Source organism: Cinclus cinclus, chromosome 1, assembly GCF_963662255.1.
Source record: "Cinclus cinclus chromosome 1, bCinCin1.1, whole genome shotgun sequence".
Lineage (NCBI taxonomy): Eukaryota > Metazoa > Chordata > Aves > Passeriformes > Cinclidae > Cinclus > Cinclus cinclus.
The window spans coordinates 78,032,141-78,050,356 of record NC_085046.1 but is presented as its reverse complement, the minus strand read 5'-3'; the positions used below and the strand labels follow the sequence as shown (position 1 = coordinate 78,050,356).

Here is an 18,216-nt window from a genome sequence, read left to right as displayed (position 1 = left end):
ATATTGACCAATGCCACATATTTAACTATGATGTAACAATGTTCATGAAATACACTTGTGACACAGTATTACATGTTTTCTGAAGTAGGACATGAACTTGAGAGGAGAGAAGATGTAAGAAGCATTTGCATCTGAGAAGGGCCTACAAGGAGGGTAGTGCACTGAAACCAATCAGGGATCAAAGCTCATTCTACAAAAATATTTTCCACACAATAGTACTGCTCTCCTTTTTTAAATGCATACAAGTTGAAGCTTTGATTCGGTGTGCCCTTAAAATTACATTTACAATTTCTTTTTTTGCAATTCTAAGATTAATTGATCCTGTACAGTTCCCATAGCTCCTCCTTCTATCCCCTCGTTTAACTTGGACCAAAATATTCTGACCTCCACCAAACCTCATTAGCACTTCTTTAGTAATGTTCTCCAATTATATCCTATTTGTAATGACCAAGACAAAAAGGCAAATCAATTTCAGAAAAAGAAATTGGAACCTTTTGATTAAACCACATTCTCAAACCTTTTTGCTCAACAGTGAAGACACAAAAGGATGAGGGATGAGCATCAGGGTCAGTTAATTTAATGGTAGGTTCAAAAATGATAAATGGGCAGAGCAGGCTCTGTTATGTTTTTCCAGGTTACTGCCAAAACCTCCCAACTTTGATAGAAAAAGAGGTCTTAGAGTCTTAGGCCTTCTGTTTAGCTGCCAAATCTTGCTGCAAGCCTTTATAGAGAAAAAATTGTGAACAAAAAAAAAGATATTATTACAAAGCTGAAAGCTTTTTTTTAAGGGGTCACACTTATTTCTGTTTTTCTTTATTGAAAAATAATCAATTGAACTAAGTGGAGACCTCACTAAACATTTTTTGAAGAACAGCATTTAACACCTTTGGTGATTATCAGTAATGAGTCAACATTTCCTTAAGAGAATAAAAAATGCTACCTGCAACTACAATTACTTGTAATCTATGTCATATATATTTATAGGGCACAACCCAGATATCCGTGCAAACGGAAATGTGTAGGTGACCCCACCTCTGCAGAGACCCAATTGCCCCTGGGAATCCATTCACCCATGCTCATCCAGTTAGGCGGCTGTGCTTGAATGTGCTGCTCTGCAACAGACAACCAGATCTCCTGCATTTCATCTCACAACACGCCGACAAACATACTGGAAAAACAGTCAGATAAATGTTCGGATTTAAATTTAAATAGAAGAAAGCAAACCCAAAGCCGTAATGAAATGCCCAATTCTGATCCCTGTAGTTGCTTAATTTCTTAGATTTGCCTCTGTATTCTGGCATTTTGTTCACTAACTTCTAAAAAAAGGCATCTATTTCTACATACATGACAAATACTCTTTTTACAACATCAAATATTTAATCGACACCATTTTAGAGCCAACATTTTGATTAGCATCCAGACTATAAAAGTGTGGATTTTAAGAAATTTACATTATAAACTCTGTCATAGCTAAACATGAATAACATTTACTTTTCAAATACCTATTTTAAAAAATATTTGTCTAAATTTAATTAGGGCATTTATTTCACATGAATCTGTTGAATCACATTTGAGAAAACAGTATTTTTAATACCGTTATTAAGTTTTTGATCCAATTACTTTGTTTTTGTCCTGACTGTTGGTTTGATAATTAAAACAAAGGCTGAACTTCAGAAAAACAGGCATACCTCAAAGGGACACAGTGCCCTATCTCACAGAAATGAGTTAAGTGTTCTGTCAGTAGCATGGCTCCAACTAAACTATTTCCATGCCTGACATATTGAGGCTTTGATGGAAGACTGACCAGGTAGAAACCACACAGTATTTTTTCCCTTCGGCTTCAGTTGAAGAAGCACCTCAGAGCTGTTCCATTTACCCTCTATCAGACACTAAGTCTCACATCTCCCTCCTGAGAAGGCTAGCATTAGAGGCAAAGCCCTCAAGAAGGAGAAGATTGGTTACAACGCAGAGAAAACTGATCTCAGGCTGAGCACTCAGGAGCACACACAGATTAATTACATGAAGCCTCAGTCCCTGCTGCACTGCACGGGAGGGCCAGCACAAGCGAAGTACAGTACCTGTCATCCTGTCCCAGATCCTCACTGTCTGGCATTTCAGATGTAAGAGGGAATTCTCAGTCTCTCTCTACCAATCTAGATAATCCAGGCAACGATCTTCTAGTCTGTTTTGTGTTTTAGGAGCCACCAGCCAGGCACCTGTGCTGCTCGCTGCCAGGAAGAATGCTCCTTGCTCAGAGAGCAAATGTTTACAAGACATCCTAAGTGCTGCTGGTCTTGAATGAAGTTCAGAGCGGTCGGCTTTGATTGGCCGTAGCTATAAATAAACAAGTCGTGACTCACCTCACACACTATGACAGGGTGTTTAGTAGCAAGCACAGTCCAAAGCCAAACAGTTTGTTTTCCTTCTGGTCAGGTGAGGGAGAATCACCACCCATTTAGTACTTTTATGTTTCTGTTTCTACTGGAAATCTTCCTCCATGTGTCCCATTTTTCTCAGGTGTAAGCAGCAACCCAAATGATGAGAAGCTAAATTACTCACACTTTATTAAAGTGAAAGGCTTGAAAATACGAGAGTGAAGAATTTACTCTTAAAACTATGAACTATAAAAAATTCTTTTTTCCCTCCCTGCAAAGTGCCACTCACAAGCTGTCAGAAGAAGCCAAATTATTCTCCAGTTAGTAAATTCACAGATGAAAAACACCCACAAAAACGTAGTAATTCTTTTAAATAAGGAATTGGAAGAAAAATGTTCAATAATGATTAATTAATTGTTTTCAAGGTCCGATGACAAGATCATCTGCCACAACTAATCTTAGATAGGAATACCAGACGCTGTGCTGAAGGAGTCCTGAAAAACTAAAGTATGCTGACAGGGAGAGGCTTTCTGACAAAATACTTTGATTGCTTCTGCAAAGGTGAATTGAATATGGATTTGCTCCTATGGCTTTTCCTCCTGTTGCTGCATGCATGACAAGGATTCTGTCACTCCAGCTACACCAGCTATGTCTCTATTAATTTTCAACACCCCTGCAACCTTATCTGTGTTGGTGAAGCTTTGTCACACAGTCCAGACTCCAAGGATCCCGTATGTCTGTCGTTCAGCATATGACTCAGCACTGCTCCTTCACACAGCTTCCTTCCTCCATTGAACAGGCTGACCTGTTGTTCTCAATATATTTTCAAATCCACATTACGTCCAGACATTTTCATGTAAGAAATCTCTTTTTCTAGGAAGGAACCCAGCAAGATTTACACCTGCCTGTCCTGCATGAGACAGTAATAATTGTCCTGGGGATATCACATGTTAAAAATAAATTTAAAAAAAAATAAGCAAAGCTGGAAAAAGAGTATGCCATTTACCTTTGAATTGCTAAGCTATATATGATGTGTTGTGAGTAATACATAATTTCTGGAAAGCTGCTTAACTTTTAGACTGATGAAGGATTCTACCCTTTTTTTTTTCACATAAATTTCTTCAAATGGACTAGTAAAATCTAGAAAAACTGGAGTAAAGTCCTCTGACAATTATGCAATGCAATATATAAACAAGCATTAATAAGTGTCCTGCCTACAACTGAGTGTTTCCATGGTCACCAATACCTGTATATTCCAATGTAATATTTTTTTCTTTCCTTTTTCTTTTTTTCCTCTTAATTCTGATAGTTATAGATGAAATAATTAAGAGGTGAATTTCTTCAAGCTTACCCTGAAACAACAGAGCTGCTAAATTCAAAAATCTTAATTAATGAAACAATTCTGTGTAAGAGTTTCATCTTCAGATCAAAGTTGTGATGTCTTCTAATTAGGAAATGAAGCAAAAGAAATAATTTAAATCTGTAAGCACATATGAGCATCATTCAAAATTTAAATGCAGCATCAATAATGAAAGCAAACAAAACTGAACCTCTTATCAACTTGGTGTGCTTTACTTTGCATCCACTGCAATATACTCTTACACAACCACATACATTTACTATGTAAAATGCCCTTTTACAAAATATCCCATTGTAATGCATTTGATGATCACACTCAGAAGCTGGAAAGTTTTCAGTATCATATCAATCTCTGTATTTCAGCCTTGGAACTTGACGTACTCCGAAGTCTTCAAGTGAAGCTTTGGACTATTCATTTCTTGGTCACACTCTGTACAGAGAGGTTATTAATACAGCAGAAAAACTGCTTACTTTTAAAATTCCTTACAACTCTTCCAAGCCCTCACTGAAGCAAGAAGGATAATATCACCTTATTTACTTATTCATAAGGAAGACCTGGACAGATTTGGTTCAAAACTGTCTGTAACTTTTTGTTGTGTTCCCCTGCCCAGTTGTTGTTGGGCAGGGCAAAGTTCCAAGGTTTGTGAGTGCTGGCCTTTCAGGTGCTCAGCTTCATGGTTTCTCACACAAACCTGTACTTTCCAGCTGGCATAAAAAGACCGGGAGAGCAGCTCAGGCTTTTCCCACAGGCTTTATTATCGTCCGTGAAGGGGTCAGGCCACAAATCCAAAGATGGGGGATCACACATGTACTTTTATAGGGTTTGGGGGAATCACAAGTAAACCAATGGAAAACAGGGTTAACACATTTTGGCCAACTACATTATCTTTCTCTGTTTGGGACAACTAATTATAAAGAACCAAACCTAACCAATAATATTCTAAAAAGAATAAGAAGACCTTGCATTTTTCTAGCATGAGTCATTTTAAACAAGTAGTTTTTCTTATCTCAAAGAAGGTTCCAGGGGGCTGTCACAGGACTAATTGCAGAGGGATTCATCTCCTCTACACTGTCTACTAAATTAGTACCTATCTAAAATGTCAAGGACCTGTTAGCTTGGACTTGGAGCATTTGTAAAACACTTCAACACTCAAAGGCTAGTTTCTACTGGTATCACTGCTCATCACTTTTGAAAATCATACTTGAGAACAGTATGAGTGCATAATTAGTGGAACTGCAATCACACTGAAGTATTTTCCTTGGTATCACAAAGAAGACTATTTAGAAAAATCATCTCTTTTTTTTTTTTTAATCATCCCAAATTCTTCTGCATCCAAGGGAATTAGAATTTGTATTGGCCCATCTGGAGATTTCCTGCAGATCAGGTTCCAGATTATTTCACAGTGGCATGAGATGGAATGACCTCTCCATGAACACTTGGGTGGAACAGCACCAGGTGAACAGAAGTACTGTACTGAATCAGGCCAAAGGACTTTGGCATCTTCTACCGTGTCCAAAAGGAACAGTCAAGGGAAAAATACATTGCTGCCTTCTACATATAGTCTTACAGACTACAGCTTGTGGAGATTTATTTTTTAGCTCTGAGTGGACTTCCATCCTATGATAACACCTGTAACATCTTGTGGCAAGGGCATCTGCAGCTTAACTGCATATTGTTTGGGAACAAAAAAACAGCCAACCCCCATCCAATATTGTCTGCCTTGGTCTAGCCACTTCAACTGCTTTCCAATAAGTCTTATACTGGGACAGGCAGATGACAGTTAACTCTCTTGATCTTTTCACAGTGATTTATTGTTTTCACAGATCATTATAGTTAGGTTTTGGGGTTTCTTTATGGGACTGCAAAATTGAAAGACAAAGCTGTTTAGGAAAGAGCTTACCACTTTTTATCATTGCTAAAAATCAGTTTTAAACTTCTCCAGTACAGAAAACACAAAGTGGCTAGAAATGACAGAATAAGGAAGGAAAGTCTTTTCCTACCCATGTTATTTTTCAAGGAGATTCTGATTTCCTTGCTTAGTTGATGCTGAGCACTGCATTAATTGCACTGGACTTGAGTCACTCTTGTCTGTCCTAAGTTCCTTCTTGCCACTTTTGAGGCCTCAATTTGCATGACTAGTGCTTCTCTGAGCAACTTCTTTGTATGAGCAGCTACATTCCAGTCTTGCTGTGTCTCTCTCACTTCTTGCAGTGTTTTCTGAAATTTTCCCTCCCTTAAGCTCTGATCTTTTTGTTCTTCAACAAAAAGAAAAACCCTTTCCACCCCTTCCACCTTACAGCGAATTCCTTCCCCTTGTTGCTATTACTTCTGAAAGGAACATGGAAGCTCTTGGTTTTGTAATCAGGAGGAAGAAGATTCTATCTACAATGTCCTCCTCTTGGTTAGCTCATTCAGTTTTAAAAGCTCTGTTTTGCTTACCTGTTTTCACACATGTAAGCTCCTGCATGCCCTCAAACATCCTCACTATTCTTTTGTAAATTCTTCCTCTGTTTACTATAACCAATTTAAGGTAGAAGAGACCAGAAATGTAGTCATTTCCAGTGAGAGCATACTATTATTTACACATTTCAAACTCTTTTCTAAGTTGTTCCTCACGCTCTGTTGGCTGTCATAACCACATTTTTACACAGAGCTTTCCAGAGTATATAAAGCTTTCCAGCTTTATATTACTTGGATAAATAAATTCTTCTTGCTTGTATATAAAGCTTTCCAGCTTTATGTTACTTGGATAAATAAATTCTTCTTGCTTCTGCTTCTCTCCATTATCAAGCTAACTAAGCTAACCTCTTCTAGACCTTTCTGGAAACTTCCTTGAGAGCTGTTGAGTTAAGAGCTCTTCCATGTCAGGTATGAAGACACCCCAGAAGATGTGCTGGCACACAGATCCAGTTGACGCATTGCCTGACATTGCTTGATCAGGGATCTTACGAGTTCTGCTCTTGCTGAATACGGACTTGGACTGAACATGTACCATAATTATTAAGGAAACAGCCTTTTCCCCAAAGAGTATGAACATTTATGCAATTTTTTTCTTTTACAGGCAGGCACCAAAGACCGTGGAAGTCTTCAGCAAAAGAAAGGAAATAAAAGCTATGTTCTTCCCAGAGACAAGGAAGCATCCTTATTGAAAAGCTAAAAAGGATTGGAAGTAGTGTCACATACACCGTTTTACACACTCAGACAGACACTGACAATGCTCGAGGGGTTTAGGAGCTAGGTGGTGTGTCCCATCCAGGCTGCATGTTTTCAGAGACTTTAATTAATCAGCCTTTTGTATGCTTTAGCTGGACAACCAGCTCCAGAACTACTCACAACCACTGCTGCCTTCCATGTCTCCTCTCACCTAAAAGGAAAGACAGTGCTTTCAATGTATAACCCTGTTCTAATTATTCAGCTATGAATCAGTCTCACTTCCAATAACGTGAACTCCCTACTGTATGCTTAAAGACACCCTAAAAACCCTCAACTGACAATAAAAAAAATTACATATATATATATACACACACACACATATATATACACATAAAAAATACCACATCCAAAAGAACATCTAGTTTAGTTTGTATTTCCAGAACTAATGGAAAAGTCTAGCATTATACTTTAGTTTGATAGTTTCAACTGATGTTATCTTCAGCAACAGCATGGGTTTAAAAACTGCCATCATTATCAAAGACATGTTTAGGATGAAAATTAATGTGAAAGGACTTTTAATGCTGTTGAAAAAAAATCGTGTTATTAACATAGATACAGTCCCCCAAAATGGCCTATTTTCCCTCTTTTTCAAAATGAGAAACTGAATTAAGTGATCACATTTGTGTGTGCGTGCAGGCATGGGTACGTTATATATTTATAAGTACACATATATGAAAGTATATGTTTTACCATAATTCATCAATTTGAAGGACATACCCAATTTTCCTGTATTTTCAACCAAAATTTGCTACAAGTTTCCTGTCCTGATTCTTTCTATGTAAAGCTGACTTCAAACTGCAAATACTTATTATATGTACTTAACTTTGATGTCTCACTGTGAGGTATACAAAGGAGTCTGGTTTTAAAAGAGAGGAAACCTTTAATACAAAAGTGAATGAAAAAATCCTCAAACTAGACCTGCTGAACACACTAATTTCTTTGCTGGGTATTATACCAGGTGTAACCACAAACAATAAGCAGTGTGCTAAAAAAGATGAAGACACCTATTACACAAAAAACATAGCCTGGTATTTAGCAGTACCAAGGTTCAGGATTGAAAAAAAAAATGAAAAAATAAAATCTTTCAACAGTCAAAGACCAATAAAAGCAAAGAAAAAAAGTGCTTGAGAAAATTTTTCTTTCTTCATGGAATTCTGCATGTTATGCAGGATTCTTATTTGTACCTGGATGAAATAATTAACTGTTAAACATTTTTAAGATCACAAGCCACATTTTCAGAAAAAAAAAACCCAAACAAAGAGCATTCCATTTTGACAAAAAATAAGTAGAGCAACATTCAAAAAGCTAAACAAGATACCACATGCAAGAAATATTCACTGGGAAGAACAAAGCACATGAATATGTATTTTTAGAGAATCATTAAAAATTGAAAGCAAACTGACTATCAACAGACACCAAAACCTGGCTTGTATCAGCAACAATGAACTGTCACTATAACATTTTAGTGTTTCTCACAAAGCACACATAATAATGCTCCCTGGTGCATGACAGTATTTCTAAGTTTCAAACACAAGCAGATAGAGGAGTTAAAGGAAGTTAGAGACACTTCAACTGCAGTTTTTTAAAAGCAGATTATCACATTGTAGTCACATGAAGATAGCAAATATCGCTCTTTACAAATATGACAGATCATGCTGGATTTGTGTGACAAACAGAAAGGAGCTGGAGACAGGAAGGTAGATCTTACCACTAAGGGTGAAAATCTCAACTGCTCTGTGACTTTTTGGCCATGGAATCTTGTTAAACAGCTATAAAAGAAACATATATTTGGAGGCAAAAAAAAAAAGACTAAACAAAAAACCCAAACCCACCTAGCATCGATGTAAACAATTTCTAACGATAACTGATTATTTTTTCAACATTTTCAAGAAACCTTTTACATATTGTTTCATGCAATTATTTGATTTATTTTTCTACATTTCTACCAAGGTACTAGTTCATCTCATGATTTGTAATTCAGTCAAGTCACATTAAAATGCATTTTCTTTTCCCTAGGCATACATGCTACTCAATGTTTCAAGAGAAACCTGTCTCTTGGTTTGTAGCACTCTGAATCTGCTTCTTCTCAGCAGTTGTTTTCTTTTCCTACTGACAAAAAGATCAACTACATGAAAAGCAGACAATAGAGCAAGATACTCAGACCACATACTGAGAGCATCTATGTCTAAAAGACGTTTCTGGTTATGCTCACAGTTTGCTTAGATGACCCACCACTACTTCAATGCTGCAATCATACTATGAACATGAGGATAGGAGCCAGTTTTCCACCTAATCATATAATTTCTTCTTTGGTGCAGTGTAAGAAAATCTCTCCAGAGAGGGATTACTGCAATTGCAAGCCATAACTACATCCAAGTCCAGGTCACCAGTTCGGAATTAAACCTTAGAAGCTTAACGATGAATAACTGCAGGACTTCAAGTACATTATAATGTAAGCACAGCACACAGTCATGTACCATTCATAATTTTCACTGACACCAACCCTACTCTTCTGTCCCCGCACAAAGAGCCAAAGTTTTGATTAATAGTAAGAATTGCTAGCCAAATGCTTTCATAGTAGGTATGATTCATTTTGATTCCTTAAGCTCCACAGCCTTTTTCAATGCCTGTATAGTGGAAGTGAGACAGATGACTAAATGACTGCAAATTTATTGACTTACTAGCATTAACTTATCTATTTGTTTGCTTACAATGTGACAAGAGATGAACTCTCCAGTATTTACATGTCCAATGGTAAAATTACAATCATATTCTCTCCCTTTAGAAAGAGCTTTTTTCACTAGAATTGCCTTTCTTCAGTCTCAGTGTGGTAGTTTATAAAACTGTGCAGCTGCAGCAAAAGAAAAGATTATTAAATTGTCACTAACATGACTTCAAGGCCATATTTTCATCTGATGGCAATCTGTATGCTCAATCTATATCCTACTTTCCAACTCCAACACTTGTTACAGCAAATTAGCAATTCTGATATACTGTAAGAGAAACAGTAACATACAATTATATAAGCAAAGTTTAAAGTATCTACAAACTTAAATCAGGGAGAAAATGTCAGAGTGCATGCCACTTTAAAAGGCACATACATACTTGTGTACCCTGAACAACCAGGTGGTTTAAAAAAAATATAGGAACCTGTCACCACAGTTCATATTACGTTTGGACCTCTCATTATAGCCCTACTAGCTGAAGAGAGAAAGCAGACATAAACTTCTTAAATGCTAACATCAAAACTTAAAGAAAGTAGTTCTTCACACAGTATCACTTGTGCCAGCATAGAAGGGTAAGATAGCTAGTAATGAGAAGCAGCAGCAAGAAATTCATTATACAAAGCAACAGTATGTTTCACACAATGGCAATTCATACACATACACAAATTAGAAGCTGGATAAGATGGTTAATTCTGAGTGCACTGATTAAAACAAAGCTAACTTTATCCTGAAGTGACTGGGTAAATCAATTTCTTCACAGTTTCTCTAAAGTGAATACTTGTCAAACTCAACCATTCTGCTTTTTTAATATCCAGCCCTCTGTGAAACATCTGCAAATTTAAAGCAACGGGAGGCCGAGGCAACACCACACAGCTCCATGGAAAAGCAAAGAGGCAGCCAAGACTGCAAGAGAGACCTCGGCGCTCTCCTGCAACCACACCTACCCCCAAAAACTACAGTCCAATGGCGCCTGGGCTAGTAGAAGTCAAGAAGGGTTCAGAGGAGGGATGATGACCAGTGAGGGCCTGCAGCTTAACCCATTTGTCAGCAAGGGCACCTGCTGAGCTGTGACTGTGAGGAATCCCCTGCGCTGGCCAGGCGAGCCCTGCCAGAGCGCTCAGCCTGAAGGGCAGAGCACCCGATAACCTGCACCCTCAGCAGAGGATGACACTGCTGAGGGGCTGACAGAACTGCTGGGGAGACAAAAGTAACTTCAGTCAGCTAGGCTTCTGTCCCGAAGACATATCTGCCATCTCCTACTCCTTTACTGTTAGCTGCTATTTAAATTCAGTGCATTTTGTAAGGTGGTTGAGAACACAGGTAGAGACCATTTGTATGGTACAGCATGTCAGCTGATCCTGTCATCGCTAAAACTTCCTTTTCCCTCATTTTTAAATGGACATCAAAGATGTATAAAGAATCCTTTTTATTAAGCTGTATGAAATACATTTTAAAAGTACAATTTGCTGCTAGAAGACTGAAAAACTAAGTTTTCAATTTAGAAGTTGCTTAAATATAAATTTGTACATATCTATATAAATATGTAAAACACACAACAGCTTTTGCTGTTTCCTTTAGAATCTTGAATAAAGATCATTGAACCCACCTCCCTGGACACTCCTATAGATGTTCCCATAAAGTAGGAGGGTGGCAAAAACCCTCTCTACTCAGACTTTTACTTCAATTCAGTGAGGTGGTTTTTTCATATTAAAAACCCAACAAACCACACACACGAAAAACCCCCAAAAAACCTAAATCCAAAATAAAACAAACACATAAAAAACTCCCAACCCCAAAAATAATTTATTTGGGAAACATTCAGAGGACTTGAAATACAAAATTATTCAACTGCTTTTCAGGTAACCTGCAGAGCTTTCCATCTCCTTTCAGAAACTAAGAAAGCCACAAAATTTCCATCCACTAAAATTATTCATTACCAAAAAAAAGCCTCTTCAGTATGTTTTGAGATTGATTACTGATTGAAGAAATAAGCATTTTCCAAGGTAAATCTGCAAGGATTTTGAGCAAAGCATTTAAACTTTTAACAAAAAAGTTCTACTTATGCGCCATTTTCAGAAACTTCTGTTTACCATCATATTGAGTTTCCAGCTGAATTCCCACACTTCAAGATTTCAATTACAATAAAAAATATGTGATCCAGCTTACCAGTTAGGACAGAAGTTGTCAAGGTACACATTCTAAGAAAATTGTCTATTTATGGTGAACACAATGGAAACAGCTTGCTCCCGTACAGCCCTGACATAAGAACTTCATACAGCAATTGTTCAGACACACCTCAGTTTGTGTTCTAAGGCAAGCTACAAGTATTTAGAACAGTATTTTTTAAAAGATCAGACATGCAAACCTCAGATATTGTTGCTCTGATTAATTATATTACTCTGATCTCATGCCTAAATGCATAAAAGCGCAATGTCAAGGTACACGCTGACCTTGCAACTTCCTTGGAATGTGGTGGTAGCAAGAGGCACTCCATCTAAAACTGAGCAACAGCTATCTCACGTGCCCTTCTCCGATTTCTCAGAGTTTAACATTTATACACAATTTATATGCAAATGCAGATATAAATAGCTACATTTATTTCAGTCTTATTGTGTCACTCAACTGAATAAAAACTTAATGCTTGTATTACCGAAACCAGCTAGACTGGGTCTGCCAAAGACCTATCTAGCCCTGTGTCCTGGCTTTAACACTTGCCAAACTGAGTACCTGGGGATACCTAAGCAACAGAATAAAAATATGGGATAATACATAATGATAGCTCCACAAAACAGAACAGAACTTCTAACGATCTGCAGCTCGGGGACTTCCAAAGCCAGAGGGGGTGATTTTTTATTTAAAAGCCTTCAATTAATTTTCTTTAAAAAATCTGCCCTGTAATCTATATTTAAAATCCATCTCTAGTTCTAATATTCACAACAATCATGTATCAAGTATTTTTATTTTTCCTCAGCTTTCTGACTGCTATTTTGATGCCTCTGTATTCCAGAAGTGTGAGAGGGAAGGCATGTTTTGTGAGGTATTTTGAGAGACCTCTATTGTATTTCTCTTTAATTATTCATTTTTTCTTTTCAAAAAACCTACCTCATTTACTTGTTCTTCATAAGGAAATATTCTATTTGATTTACCTTGTTGCTATACTCTGGATTATTTTTTCTCTTGTACCATTTTCTGGAAGGTAGCAGGTCAGTCCCACATAGAGTATTCGGGATTTGGATATAAAATAGATTTACAAGAGCGGCATGTGACTGTCATTGCTTTTTCCCTGCATGTCCTTTTTACTGATATATCTTTTACTGATATATCTTTAACAGTAGTCTGTTAATCAATGCTGGATTTGTGAGACAACATCTTATTCATGAGTGGTTACAGTTACCTTCAGACACTATTATTTTATATGTGAATTTAGTACTGCTACTTCTGCATAACGTCACAGTTATCTACACTGAATTTCAGAAGCTATTTTACCGAGAAAGAATCCTGTAGGATCTTCTAAAATTCTTCATAGTTGGTCCTTGTTTTAATTGAATTATTTGGTGCCTGGCCATCCTACTATTCACTGCCTTTTCAAATCCCTTATGAGTACATTTGCCACAATAGCTCCAGCACAATTAGCGAATATTTTTTTTATTCACCCTGAAGTTCTCTTAAGCATTATCTCCTCGCTATGAACTGACCTACAGTAACCTCAATGGCCACAACTGCATCAGTGATCTATTAATCATATTACTAATCCAAGCACTCGGTAAAAAAAGGCTGAACTTCTGAAAGAGGAGCTAGGGAAAAGGGAAAATCTAAGCTAGGGAAAGGAAATGTGTGTCATATGGTGCTGTGGCCATAACATCCAAGTTGGGTCGGGAGAATGCGTGGGTTTGTGCTACAGCAAATGTTTATTTCTGAAAATTTTATTTAAACTGTTTTATTTAACTGTTTTAAATTTTATTTACTATGTCTGATTGTCAGTATTAATGAGTGTGGAAAATGGCAGAACATGCAGAATATGAGCATATGTTACCTTCTGTTTCCCTTAGTGTAAAAATAAAACACTTAGAGCTGTCTAGAACTTATCTTTGGTGTTATTTAGACTCTAAAACATTTTGAATATTAATTAAAAATGTTTAAAGCATGAAATATATTTAAGTAAGTAAACATGCAACATTCTCTCCTATCAATAAGAAATAAGAGAAGAAAATGAGACTTGGAAGGAATACCATGAAGTTTGTTTCAAAACAGCTGAGCTGTTTTACTCAACTGTATGTTGAAACACCTAAAAGAATATAATATGTTATTCTGCTGATAGGGTCACATGCTTGAACAAAACTGTGCCAGGACATTCCTTACTAAATTGGTGACTAATCAGATGCTGGGCTGGGAAGCACACCCTCACATGTTACAACCACCCAGACGTCTGCAGCATTAAAAAAAACAAAACAAAAAAAAAAACCCACTATACTATATGTTCTTGTGTTCCCTATAAATAATTTCCATCATGCGTTTTGTAATCTAATGCTTGCATTTGGCAAACCAGATGCAATTAAAGGTCAAAACCTGACTACTATAGAAAGTACCTGACTACTTCTTCTGGTGTTTCTCTTGACTATCACCATTCTAAATATTCTAAGCAAGGATGTCCTCTTCCTTCCATGTCAGTGACTACTATATATTTCTAAATACCTTGTTTCATTGATCACAAATGTTTCTTGCTTCTTTTATCCAGTTCCCAAATTAATCAAAGTTGTCTGCTTATTTTTCCTTCTGATTACCCTCAGATTTCCATTATTCTTTAAAAATTGTTTAGAATGTGAAAGTTTGACAGAAATTAACTCAATAGGCTGTTGGGAGACCAGCACTTTTTTGTGTTGTTTTTGTGGAACAAACACTACTCTTCTCAAAAAAATAAAATAGCAAAAGCACCATTTCTGCCTACAAGAAACAATTCATATAGGCCAATGTTAAAAGAGGATAAAAGCTACTTGTATTTGCAGGAGAAAAACATCTTTTTCACATGTTTAGCATAAGCCATTCCATTTCCTTTTCATGCAGTCTTTAGTGATAATATAAAAATACTGAATATTATTTAGCTTGCTACCCATTTTTATGGAGTTTTTAATCAACCATCGCTAGACTTACATTTAAGAAAAGCCATTCAAAAATGAAACAATCCAATTTTCTTCTTAATGCTAAAAGGAGTCTCTCTATTTAAGGTAACACTGGGGGCTCCCTGAATGCTACAGTTTATAAATACCCTTTAAGATGACAAGTCAAATGACTTCAGGATTGCAAGTTATCTCTCACAGTTGTTCAACTGTTAAAATGGAAAGTGGTAAGAATAGAATAAAAACACCGAAGGCAAAAATATTACATGTGCAATGGAACAAACGTAGCACACAGGACATGACCATTTTAACATGATTCTTTTCACTTAAATTTACTCTCTATCCTTAGAACATGTCCACTTTGGGAACTTCTCTCCTGATGAGCAATTTGAGGTCTGTCATTCCATTCACACTCTTACATTCATCAAAAATGCAGTTATCCTTTACTTATGATCTGTCTGGTATTTGTTGCCACAATATTCTGCTAGTTTAGGCACTAATTTGATGCAATCCACCTAATTCTAGAATAATGTACATTTTAAAATGTAAAAAAAAAAAAAAAAAGAGTAAAAATAGCAACATTACATTTGGAAGCAAAACAAACCTCTAAGGAAGGCAAACATATCCAGCAGCTCTGTGGTAATCAGACAGGCTGCTTCTGGACTAGGCAATAGTGATATTTATTTTATGTTGTAAACCTACAAAGAGCTATAAAAGGATGTTTCAACTGTATGTAAGGTTTCTGTTCTCTTTAGCAAGGCTTGATACCTTGGTACTCTACAAAAGTATTATTGCCTATTAACCAGTTCAAACCAACAACAATGTGCAGCTAAGGTCTGACTGTCCAGACATCTTACTACATCTCTTTGAAGACTCTGAACTAGAAGAGATAGGCTTGCTAACTTGGAGAACTGCCCTAGTAAACAGATGTCCCTTGCAAGGAATTTACTTTTTCCACTTTGTGCAGTCTGAAAAGCTGTGGAATACAGTATCTCCACTTGAAAATAAGCAATGAAAGACTGCACTCCAGTCAGTAACTGTCATTTCTACTGTATGGATATGAAGTCATATGAAGCTACTTCTACATAGTCACAACTACAAATTGCAAGACATATGGATTCCCAACAAAAATTAGAAATTCCCAGAATACGGAATAATTGTTCATAAATCTTTATGGATTTGAGATAAATATTTGGGATGAGAACTGACAGAGACAGTGACCAGTTGTTTTGTTCAAAATGATGTGATTGAATCCAAGTTATCTCCTTTCCCTGTCTGAGCTGGTTGGTAAGGCTGTTGCCACCCTTCAAGAGGCAGTTCTTGTAACTTGAGCCTAGTAAGTTCAACACATGAGTTTAAGTACATGACATTACTTTTTGGCTGACATTTTCTAAGATTACATCCAAGCCTCTTGGATCCTTCAAATGGAAGAATCTTTATCTAAGATATGAGGGGTCTTTGCCACTTTCTACCACATACACTCGATTGCAAGTTTCACTTTCTTATTGACAAAATACCTGTCAATCACATCCCTGACAGGTTTTCATGTAATGCTATTTAGGCCAGCAGCCAAATTAAGAGTGTATCCTTATACAGCCTGCCGATGAAGCATTCTATTTATAGTAACAATTTTTAAACAGAAACAAATAAAAAACCAAACCAAACAAAAACAGAACCCAAAACAAAGCATTTATACTGAAAGTGCACTAATATCCAGAATTGACAACAATATGTAAGTGTGCATGCCAGTACTGAGAATTTCCAAGCAGCTTTGAAAAAGAATTAGGGAAAGAATAACAGATGCTATGGTTAGCATGAAAAAGCTGACCTGCTCAAGAACAGCCAGAAAACATTTCATTAGATTCAGGAGGTAACCAGATATTGCCCTTTTAATTCATTTGATACTCTCTGTGGTGGTGTTGCACTCCACAACAAGATTAATTGCTTGCTTCACAAGGGGTCCTTGAAAACAAGAAAGAGTAATCTGAGATGGATGGTACCAGCACAATTCCTCTGCAGTTTTTAATACAGATCTTCTCTCCAGAGATGTCCACGGACTTAAGTCAACCCATGAAGATGGGATAGGCAAGTATTTTAAGAAAAGCTTGTAGCTTTCACTGTAGGACCAAAGTGCGGCCCACATCTCAAAACAGAAGAGAGTATGGTTTGTTTTCCCTGTAATTAATAGTTTTGAAGCTTTAGCTCAGTTGGTAAAAAATACTGGTGTCAATATTGCTGTATAAGTAAGAAATATGAAAGTATTAAAAAGTGAAGGACACCTCCAAATTCCCTTGCTGAAAGCTGGGAAATCTTGCCAAACAGCAGGCGACCACACCATCCAAGTCTGCAAATTCAAATGCAGCACCTGCCATACTTGCTCTTGTCTAAGATGGAAGTCTAGATCTAAGCACTCCTTACTGAGTGCTTACTGCAATTTTCTGTATTTGCTTTATAAATTTCCTTCCAACTCCATCAGCTTTAACAAGTTCTTTTATTTTCAAAGTGCTAGAAAAGGGCTGAACTAAAAAAAAAAATAATACCTTGAATTCTAGCTGTCTTCTACCTCATGTTCACCTAGTGCTGTGATCAAAATTAACATTCTATCATTACAATAAACACAGTGATAAAAAAAATACATGAGAAAGTTGAGATGATGGCAGGCAGCAGCGGGGAGGTTGCATTTTTTCCCCAGTGATGACAACAGGGGTGGCACATGACATGCCAGTGACCATGTCAGTACTGGGTCAGCTCTGAATTAGCAGCTCATAGATTGTTCACAACAGGCAAATCCACCTGCCTGCGCTCACAGACGCTTTAACAGAACTTCATTTTAGACAAAGTGGATCCAGAAGCAAAGCTCTCAGTTCAAATAACTGAACAGTGACTACAGCTCCATACTTCAAAATATTAAACATGGACTAAAGCTGGCTTTACTATATGTTGAAAATTGCTGAAGAAAAAAATGCACTATGTTTAAATAAAAGATGACCAACAAAAGCTGGATATCCACCTTCCCATCACCACAGACTATGACCACACTTTCCAGCTGACTGTAGCATTTAATTTCTACCAACATGTAACAAAGGAAATTAATTACTGATTTACTTTTGCACAGGATGCAGCATACCCTGCAGGTTGCACAGACTGCACTTACATCAGGTATTTATTTCACACATTTATTCACAGATACAGAGACTTCACTTGAACAAAGTATTACAAACTTAAAAAAAAAGAAGTATTGCAAACTCAGTTTATGTAAGTATAGTAAAAAAATGCATCTCACAGTACCCAGATAAACTTTTTTTCCCCAGCATGGAGGCAAACTGGTAAAATAACAGAAACATTAAGTTTGGCAAATGCTTTCAGATCATCCAGTCCAGCTGAAAAACTAGGTGTAAGGATCACCTCCATGTGAAATTGCCTTGAGT

At 36.9% G+C, this 18,216-nt stretch overlaps 1 protein-coding gene across 2 annotated transcripts in view; it reads right to left on the bottom strand.

The window, feature by feature from the left end:
• RETREG1 (reticulophagy regulator 1) overlaps nt 1-18,216 on the bottom strand; it is a 68,518-nt gene that overhangs the window by 17,666 nt on the left and 32,636 nt on the right. Inside the window, exon 1 of one of the 2 annotated variants that reach the window (XM_062499645.1) lies at nt 2,079-2,113. The exons of the other annotated variant lie outside the window; for it this stretch is intronic. Coding sequence (XP_062355629.1) covers nt 2,079-2,113 — 35 coding nt within the window. Of the gene's footprint in view, nt 1-2,078; nt 2,114-18,216 lie in introns of those variants that run through there. 2 annotated transcript variants of the gene reach the window in all.